This window comes from Cryptomeria japonica, chromosome 5 (genome assembly GCF_030272615.1).
Source record: "Cryptomeria japonica chromosome 5, Sugi_1.0, whole genome shotgun sequence".
In the NCBI taxonomy this organism is placed as follows: Eukaryota; Viridiplantae; Streptophyta; class Pinopsida; order Cupressales; family Cupressaceae; genus Cryptomeria; species Cryptomeria japonica.
Window position 1 is genome coordinate 833,731,118 of NC_081409.1, and position 10,776 is coordinate 833,741,893.

The 10,776-nt window shown below is 33.6% G+C and overlaps 1 protein-coding gene across 1 annotated transcript; it reads right to left on the bottom strand.

The window, feature by feature from the left end:
• Nucleotides 1-6,085: 6,085 nt before the first annotated feature.
• LOC131876214 (LRR receptor-like serine/threonine-protein kinase FLS2) lies at nucleotides 6,086-8,488 on the bottom strand. The gene is made up of 2 exons (XM_059221065.1): nucleotides 6,565-8,488; nucleotides 6,086-6,504 (listed from the first exon to the last, which is right to left on the bottom strand). The coding sequence occupies exons 1-2, from the start codon at nucleotides 8,486-8,488 to the stop codon at nucleotides 6,086-6,088; spliced, it is 2,343 nt and encodes a 780-aa protein (XP_059077048.1).
• Between the last annotated feature and the right edge of the window lie 2,288 nt (nucleotides 8,489-10,776).

Sequence of the window (10,776 nt, forward strand, 5' to 3'; positions counted from 1 at the left end):
TTAGAAAGAGAAGTTAGTGTGTTTTGGATTATGTGAAATTTTGACTTAGTCTTTCTTCTTGTTATGGTCATTTGAGAGACTAGAAGGTTGAAAGAAAGAGGTTCTATTGCTATTTTTAAATATTAATGGTGAGGTGAGATACTTAGCAACCACCCACTATACTAAGACTAGTGTGGGGTAGTCATGGCCACTCAACCCACCTCACAATCTATAGTGGACTCTATTGCATTGGTACTTTACATTTGTGGGTGTCTCAATTTTGATGGATTGTAGTTGAATACTGATGGAAGTGAAGATTATAATTAATGTGATCCATTAAGTGAGATTTTGAATATACTTTTTAGATCAAGATTTTCATTTTTCTATGTATTGATTATAAGAGGGATGATGTGAAGGAAATTTTTTGTCTAATAAGATGAACAATATGTAGGAGTTTTTTCCTTGAATAGTTTTTTTGTATTGAATTGGATATTGATTTTACAGGTAGATTTATATAGTAGTGTTCACATTTTTTATGATATCAATTTTTATTATAGTATGAAGAGGTTGTTGAAAGATCACCATTTATAATTATTTTCATAAGGTTACATTCTCAAATCATAATCAAATAGTCATTTGTGAAACGAAAGTAAGGTGCGGAAAATGCTTTCTAAACTAACCTAGTGGGGGAGATAATGCAAATTTTCTTAAAAATATTAAACCGTTATAGAATAAGAAATAAAGATAAAAGGAGATATACAACATGCAAATATCTTAACAATAAACATAAGATATACCATAGGAAAATCCTTTAGAGAGAAAAACCCCACATTCGAAAATCTAACCAATATATTATTTAAAAATCAACATAATACAATATACTTGCATAGAGAAAGTCTCTCATAGGAGTATCACTAACCAGAGATCAGAAGGCAACTCAATAGCTAACTCTTACACACAACCTCCATCTCATGCACCTAATATATAGGAGATATAATACATGAAACGATATTAAAAAAACCATGAGGTAAAACCAGCCAAAAAGTGGCAATTAACTATCTCCAATCTAAGATGCCTTGTGATGTGTCAACACACACATCAACACATGTGGCTCCCTTTTTTTAGATCATTTATGTGTCCACCATGTTTTTATAATTCCTATTTTAGGAGACCCAACTTTTAGAGGCCATAACTTTTGAATTGGGTATCTGATTGACAAATTGTTTGAAGTGTCAGAAAACTTGCAATATGCTCTACCGATCTATAACTAGCTACCATTTCAGAACCAATAAGGCCCTCAAAATTGACTTTGAAACTTTCATTTGCAACTTTTAAAAAAAAAACTTAAGTATCCTCAAATCTAGGCATGATCTTGCAATGAAAATTTATTAGTAAGCTTACCTAGCCAATCTGAAGCTTTATGGAATATTTTGGACTAATTCGTGCTGAAATAAAAACTTACTCTAAATAGTTACATTATGTAAATGCAAGGTTGAGACACCATTTTCTTAACAATTTGAGATAACTTTTCTCTTCTCTCTGTTAATATACCCATTCAAGATCTACAATCCACAACACCAGTTGACCTTCACATAACAAGAGATAAGCAACATACAAGATTTTATTCCACAAATATCAAATTGAAATATGATATGAATGAGATATGTTACAATGTACAAACAACTTAATTATATAGGGAAGGTATTATGAGGTATGACAAGTACCCTTGATATTTGTAGGATTTTGCCAAGATCAAGGGCACAATGAAAAGCATAAAAGAGACAATAGAATGACAAGAACAAACTGTATTCTCATCAATATGCAAAAATGATCAACTGGATTAACCAATACAATGAATAGAGGCCTGCTTATATAGGCAAGGCCATATGGATGTATGAGCACACAAATATGACATGTGGCTCAATGAGAAACAAGGGTAGGTAAGAAATACTAAGGGTAGGTAGGAGAAATAATATAATATTCCACAAGAGGTGGATGACCCACCGAATGTGGAGTGTAACAGCAAAATAAGACCACAAAAGGTGGAATTTCTCCTACAAGCTCTATCCCTATGTGCACACTTCCCTAAGTGTCTCAAATCCAAACTATGAAGAGACGCATTATCCTAAGTTAACTTAAGTAAGTGTAATAATATCCAAGATGAATATTTATTTACACCAACAATATTATAGTGTCATAAATTGTAACCCTATACAATTTTACACTCCTTTTTGTGCCTTTGCCTTAGTGTGTTTCCTCTTGGCTCTTTTCCAAGCCTATTTCTATTCTTTGCACTATAAAACTGTCATCATATGATCACATGGTGATCCAGATCTCTATCTTGAGCCTAAGTATGCTTGAACCACCTTTGGTTCACCCCTTTCTATGTGGACAAGGATGCCATCCTTGTCCCCCTTGATCAGGCCCATTTTTAAATATGTCAATGCCTCAATTTCTGCTAGTTGATCCCTTTCCTAATATTTCAATATGGCCATTGGAGGTTGGCATAATTTATGAAATACCTTGGGAGCCCTACAAAAGAGCATCTTTCTAATTTAGTTTCACATCCACAACATTGAGCATAATTGAGATCATTAACGTTAGCAAGGCGACATGTTGACATGACAAGATGATTGGGCAAATTTGTTGATATGGTGATGTTGATATGGTAGATAATGTGGAAGATTATTAATGCACATGGCAAATGATGTGGTAGACTCTTGATGAGGTTGACTACTGATGTGGTAAATGACATGTTGTTGATGTGGTAGATGACATGTTGTTGATGTGGTAGATGCCATGTTGTTGATGTGGCAACTAACTGGATCCTAATGTGGATGATGATTGGATGTCGAAATCAATAATGAATGGACACTGATGTTAGTGATGACTGTGCAATCCATACATCTTTTGGATCTATATGAGAATCTATGCCAAAAGTGAAAAAAATTCATAGACGCTGATTTCGATGAAACAACAAGCGATCATGGTGTTTTTGGCTACTATAGACATGATGACAAGGTTTATTTCACACCAAAGTGCCCAAATATTTTCTAACCCCTAGACCTTGTCTCAAAAAGCATGCCCTTAGGAATTTTTTGTTTTGATAAAAAAACATGAACTTGTAGGTTTTTGAACACTTTGAATGCAATGGTGAGGTTTATTTTTCCCCAAAATGCCCAATTTTTTGTTGTCCACTAAACCTTGCCTTGAAATGTGTGTTCACATGACAAATATCCAAAACTTCAATTTCTCAAATTTTGACAAAGCAACAACCAATCTATAGGTTTTGGGACAATATGAATGTGATTATAACCTCTATTTGAGTTGTAGAGAAAAATCTCTCAAGGTTGGGATCCCTCAATAATATGGATAGGAACTTGACAATTTTTCTCTAATACCATGTAGAAGTTGATAATACAACCATAGGAGCCAATAATCATTTGCAACCACACCACATGTCATAATGAAAGATCAAGCAAGGATATTTTTCTTAACAACCTAAGAATTATTTATTGATTGTATAAAAGAATATGTTACAACATGAATGAATTAATCTTTATAAAATGATGAGTGACACCTTAGATGCAAAAACCTAATGCAAGATTGAATTAGCTAGAAGTAAATGTCACAATCATAATGAATGATCTACAACTTAAACTACTATGAGCCTAGTTGAATAAAAGGAAAAACCACCTAAGTTTATCTTAAGTGAATAAAGTAATTAAAGATCCTAATTCATTAAATAATTAGATAAAGTCTCCTAATTACTCCAACACATTGATGTGTAGTTTCAATTTTTTTGTGATATTGCAAGATGGAAAGGTGAGGTTAGAAGAGTTTGTTACTTTGGTGAATGTTTCTAATGCATTGATGAAACTAGTGAGCATAAATAAGGTTGACACTTTTATGAATGTTAATCCATATTTCTATCACACTGGGAAGACCCCTGCAAGAGCATATACTCCTATATTGTATTGCAATTTTTATTATTACTGATATTACAATCGATCTGTGCTTTGGCGTGTCAATTTTTTCCTGAAAGCATTTTCCCACAAAAATTGATGTGTTGTGTTTTATGTCTTTAAATCTTAAATTTATTTATGCATGTGCATCTAAACTAGATAGAAATTTAAATATTTGTAACAATTTTCTGCAACCCTCTCTTTCTTAGACCTATGTTAAGAAGTTTCTTCTGCTACTTAACTTTCATTTTGAAACAAGATATTGATTATATATTTTATATGTAATTAGTTATATGACTTTTATTTTTATTTTTATATAAATAGAAATTATATTTAATCTGTTGATGGATAAATTGCTCTGAAGGGCTTAGCATTAATAATAAAGTAAAAAATCAGATCATTTAGTTTTACATCAATGCCCATCTTTTCCCCTAGAACTAGGAGGCAACAAAACCTTGAAAACATTACCTAAAATACCTACCTACATACATTTACAATGTGCAGTAGATCTATAAGCTCCATTCATCTAGGATGGAACAAAACCTTGATGAATTACATACTAGAGAAGAGGCTACATATAGACAAAATATTAATATGTTGATTGTTGCATGCCATAGCACATCATCCATCTTTTTCTATGTTGACAAATGAGCGATAAATCATTTAATGCTTTTTGAATATTACAATTCGTTATCTTCTTGTGAGAGGTGGCACCTTTAATAGATTTGAGATGGTGCAAAGCCAAATTATTAGATGCGAGGTTGCAAATAAAAGAGAACCACCTCACTATTTTCCCATGTACTAGAACCCTTTGAAATTTTTTATGTAGACAAATGCATACACCATAGTGAGACAGAAAAAACCTCATCAAAATTACCTAGGAATTATTTCTTTATGAGAACTTGTGAGAGAGCCTTCATAGTATCCTTTGACTCACCAAGATCTAACAAGGAGGCCATGAACCTAGAGGATAGATCTATATTTACCCTATATTTATGATTTTATTTATTTAACAAAATCTTCCCTTATAACCCACTAAATGGCCATGAAGATAAGCCCATGATGGGTCTTAAAAAAATAACTCAAATATTTCCTCTATAACATCTCCCAAGCAAGCTATTTGGCAATGGGAACTAACCAATTGGATTAGAGTGTCCATAGTAAAAAAATGGAATTACTAACCCACCTATACAAGAATGAAGTGAAAGGACCTTCTTTATTAATTTATACTTAGCCCTATTAAATTTTCACGTGCCTAATGAATACGAATCCCATAGGCTCATCTTGCTAGCAAGGGTTGTATCTCACTGGTGATTGAAGCAATGTTTATTGATATACTTTTTAACTCTCATCTTTGAAGGAACACCTGATTGAAATATTATGTTGTGGCATGACGCATTTTTTTTCCATTGCATCCATTGGCAAGTTGGCTAAAGAATCCACTTCCGTATTTGTTTCACGGTAAAAATGATTAGTTGATTCCTCTAGAAACTACTAGAGAGGTTTGACCCCATTGGAATAGGATGTTGAATTTTCAAACTTGTAAAGACTTCTTTTTAATCACATATAAGCGATGAATCTCTTTCTATCTCAACTGTAGGAAGATTTAATTTATGATAAAATTGTAAACCAAACATAATTTAAAATTAATATTAATTATATTCCGTAATGATATTTTATGAAAATCAAAATAAAAAAGTTTTTTAATAAAAATAGAGATATAATGATAAATGATTAAATAATAAATGGAATTTTTTTTGTCAGTGCGGAATGCCTGCAAACGGTGTATTATCCGTTTCAAGAAAACTATATCATATATAATTATAAATGGTGACACTAGCTTCATAATCCATCATTCATACTAATGAATATTCGGGAATGAGAGGAAAACCATTCTTAAACTTCTGCATTACGAGAGGAAGTCCTATAAACATGACAATAGGTTAACATAGTTTAAATTGTTTCAATATGTATTGACAACATCACACTTTCTCAAACTAGTTTAATGAAAGCACATGAATTTGGAACAACTTACAAAAGTGGATTTTACTGCAGGAAAGAAGACTATCTTATGAAGGAAGACAAACTTGAAACTATCAAACATTAAGAACTAAAACTTCTTAATGGAAGTTTTTAAACATCTAAAATGTAGAACTTTCACTGTTAGATGCTACTGTTTGTGTGGCGTTGGTATTTTCCAGGAGTTCTGATATGATAGCTGTTAAATTTGAAGCAGCTGCACCTCCCATTAAAGATGTCTGCACAAGATCTTGATAAGAAAATTTTTGATAGCCGAGCCTTCGAAAAATAAAGCTTGAGGGACGGACAAGTTGCCTTGAACGTTTATGCCTCCATAGAATTGCTATAATGCAGAAGCATAATACAAATGCAACGGTTCCAACAACTGATAATACGATTTTTTTGAGCAGGGAATGTTTCCCGTGGGTGTGATTTGGGCATGAAGGCAATGCATAGAGTTTTGGGCCACATAGGCCAGGGTTCCCCATAAACAATGCTACAACAGTTCTATTTGGAAACAACCCTGCTTCTGGAATCTGTCCTGACAAATTATTGAAAGAAAGATCAATTTCCTAGAGATTTTTTAATTCGGAGAGTGAACCTGGTATTGGACCTTCAAAGGCGTTGTGGGACAGATTCAGATGCTCCAATGCTGTGCAGTCTCCTAGAGAAATTGGAATGACACCAGTAAGTTGATTTCCAGATACATCTATGGCTTGAGCCATTAAAATTTTACTCATCTCCTGTGGCAAGGACCCTTCAAGATAATTCCATGAAAGATTGAGGTAGAATGGCAGGTTTTTAAGGCTGGCAATGACCTCACCAGGTATCCCACCCCCTAGTTTATTGTAAGACAAATCAAGGAGTTCCAACTTCTGACATCCCTCCAAACTAACAGGGATATTCCCTACTAACTTGTTCTGCTGAAGATCAAGACGTCTTAACTGGTGAGAGCTACAAAGAGAATCTGGTATACTTCCAGACAACTGGTTGTGACCAAGATCTAAGGCTCCGAGATGTTGCATTTGACCTATCTCACTTGGAATGCTTCCTTCTAATTTGTTTCCATCCAAATAGAATCTTTCCAGCTCATGTAATCTTTTAATTCCAGATGGAATATTGACGCCGAAAAGATTTTCACCTAAATCTAAGTAAGTAAAGTTTGTCAGATTGGAAATCTCTTGTGGTATGCTTCCGCTTATCATGTTGCCTCGCAAATTCAAGAAACCGAGATTGGAAGATAGTTGGCCTATGGATGGGGGCAATATGCCAGTAAAACTGTTATATTGCATTGCTATTCCTTGCAAGTGGGAGCAATTTGTGAGAGCAGTGAGAAAAGCCAATTTGTTAGTGCTGTCACTAACAAGTTGATTGGTGTGCAGGTAAAGCCGGGTTAGAAGGTTCAACCTACCCAGCTCCATTGGAACCGTTCCACTGAGATTGTTATTATCTAAAGCATGTCCTTCGAGACGGGAACAATTTCCCAAGGAGTTTGGTATGTTTCCACTAAGCTGATTTCCCCATAAAGTAAGCATTACCAAATTGGAGAGCTTGGTACCAATTTCCCAAGGAATATTTCCAGTTATCTGGTTTTTGGTTAAAACTAATTCATTCAATTTTGAGAGGTTTGTTAAAGATCTGGGAATGGTTCCTGATAAGTTATTTTCATAAAGAAAAAGAGTCTGTAGGCGAGTGAGCATTCCCAATTCAGGGGGAATGGTGCCCGATAAGTTATTTTCGCCCAAATCCAAGTCAACTAAGGCGGACAGATTTCTGAAAGAAGGCGGAATGGTGCCTGTGAGAGTGTTTGAGCCCAAGTAGAGGTACCTCAAATTTGTGAGAAGACTGAGCTCAGGCGGAATGGTTCCTTGTAATTGATTTCCGTGAAGCCAGAGTTCCCGTAGATGTGGGAGTTGGCCGAGTTGAGGTGGAATGGTACCAGTGAGGTGATTGAGGGAGAGATCTAGGGATCTAAGAAAAGAGAGATTCCCCAGCACAGGAGAGATGGTGCCTGTGAGAGTGTTTAAGCCCAAGTAGAGGTAGTTCAAATTTGTGAGAAGACTGAGTTCAGACGGAATGCTGCCATGCGGTTGGTTATAGGAGAGTGCCAGATGATACAAACTGCGGCAAACAGATAGAGCAGGCGGAATGCTTCCTTGTAATTGATTATGGCTCAGCCGGAGTGTTCGTAGATTTGAGAGTTGGCCGAGTTGAGGTGGAAAGGTACCAGTGAGATAATTGTGGGAGAGGTCAAGGTATCGAAGGGAGGAGAGGTTTCCCAGCACAGGAGAGATGGTGCCGTCTAAATTCATTTGGGTTAAATTGAGGTCACGGACAGAGTGAGAATTGGAATGGCAAGTAACACCAGACCAGTTGCAGAAGTGGTGAAAGGGAGTCCAGTCGGGCAAAGAAGTGCCGTTTGTGGAAATGGCGGCCTTGAATTGCATGAGCAATTGTTGTTGTTGATGAAGAGCAGAGGTTAAAAAGACCGAAAGCGTTAAAAGTAACAGCAAAAGAGCAGCCATGGTAGACCAAACTACTATAAGGCAGGGGAAACACACAAGGCAGGGGAAACACACAAGGCAAGCAATTGAAGAGAATTGAATAGAATGGAGTGGAGGATGAATAAATAGATTAGGGAAATTAGTCCGCTTTGTCATACATTTCCACGTCGACTGATTTCAAAATTAATTTCAGTTGAATTGCGCAAAATTAATTTCATCCATTCTAAGCAAGCATTTAGTTCTGTCATTGGAGAATGACAAGGGACACTTAATGATGGTAAATAAGGGTGTGAACATTTTTGGTAAATAAATTTGTCATTATAGTTATTGTGTATTTTTTGATAGACAACAACAAGTGTAGCAATAGTTGGAGATATTTCTATTGGATCAGTGATATTCAATTGTGTTTGATAGAGTTGTCACTCTCTTGTATGATTAAATTTAAGAGTATTGTGGTATTGCAACTAGAAATATCAAAAGATAAAGCGAAAAAATATATGAAAATGAAATAAAAAATCTTTCTCTATGGACTTGTGAATGCCAACTCAAGTTTCACATATTTATACAAACATGGAGAAAAATCATCATAAAATTAGAACACACATTATTAGATGTATATGATGAAGAAAAACAACAAGTATGATGTTGTGAAACCGATGTCAAGAGGATGACATGTAAAATTCACACACTATGAGATAAGTTATATCAACACACTCAAATTAAAAACACCAAGATATTATTACGTTTCTTCACATCAATTTTATAATTATATTTAAATAGAGGATTATTGATCTTTTACAAAGAAAAAATGTATAAAAATTACTACTTATATGACATTCAAAAGACTAGTAATAAGATAGAAAGACACAAAAAAACACATGATATGAATTCTTTCTTTATTGTTTCTATAAATACACCACTTCATAAACCTTTTGACAAAAAAATAAAAATCCAAAAAGTCCCCTATTTTCCCTTCGTATGGCTAGGATAGAAAAAGAAGAATGAGAACCCTGGAATTACATTAAATTTTATAAACATTATAGACTTTTAATTTTGTAACTAGTTATTTTCTATATTGGGACTTTATACATACTTAAAATAAAATATAAATAACTTTTGAAATTATTTCCCAAAATAATTTAGTCATAAACATTCAGATAAATACTTTATAATAAAATGATGAGTCTTCAATGAAATTAACCAAGCATATGACTATCAAGGATTTCTCTTGAACATATCTCCTATATTGGCTATAGGTATTAATAATGAATGTATCATTTGCTTATATTTTACTCCAATACCTATGTGCATTTATTCATTATTATCTTTTTAGGTGACCATGAGAAAGATAAATTGATTTTTGTGGGATCTTTTAATATTCATCTTGTAGTATTCAATACCTTCAATGGAAGAGAATTTCCGTAAATTTGATAAGTCTAGTTTCTATAGGTCACTATAGAAAACTAGATCTTCATGATAAGATGGAAAGTTTTCCTTTGTGTTTCCAAAATTTCAATGTGATGTTAAAGGGTTCAGTTAAGAGTCAAATACCCCATAAAATCAAAACTTCCTTGAACTTAACGAGAATAAGGAGGTTGTGTGGTAACTAACATCATGATATCATTTTTAATAATTCTGTCTACCTTTATTGTAGCTATTTCTTTGAGATTCAAATCTCAAAATTTTAAATTTTTAGTTTAGTAGGCTTCCTCTTAAATCTTCTTCCATATATAAAATCCCTCTTATAAGTGTTAAGTTTGTTCAAGAAATAAGGCATAGGATTCATTCTTAAATATTTGAAAACCTACAACAAACTTAACATTAATCTAATAGGAACATTTAAAACAGCAAAATAAAGACTAGGTCTTGGATGATAGTGATCTTTAGTTAAGATAACAATTTATGTTGTTAAATCAAGATGTATTTCTATTCAAATTAAGTGATGTCATTATAAATTTTCATCATGTTAGGGTCCAAAGGTATTTTCACCATCTCAAACTTTTTCCCCTTAGAATCTTAGTTTTTTGTAAACATACATGCCCTTAGCAACACAATGCACCCTAAATATAATTTTTTCTCTATGCTCTATCCTATAGATTGCATTTTCATGAATAAATATGTCTTCTCATTATTCAAGATATCATTGTTCACCATTTTTAATATAATTTTTTTACCTTGATGACACATTGCTAAAAATTGGTGTGTTTGAAAAGATATCACCATTGGTCACTTCTAAATCAAGTATTCTAAACCTTGAGGAAATATTATTTAATTTATTAATATTGAAGAGAAATCAACACTACATATCT

Excerpts from the sequence above, each read along its gene's own strand:
- LOC131876214 (XM_059221065.1), bottom strand. The coding sequence starts at position 8,488 with ATGGCTGCTCTTTTGCTGTTACTTTTAACGCTTTCGGTCTTTTTAACC. Across the intron at positions 6,505-6,564 it reads CTTTGAAGGTCCAATACCAG|GACAGATTCCAGAAGCAGGG; the intron begins GTTCACTCTCCG and ends ATAATTTGTCAG.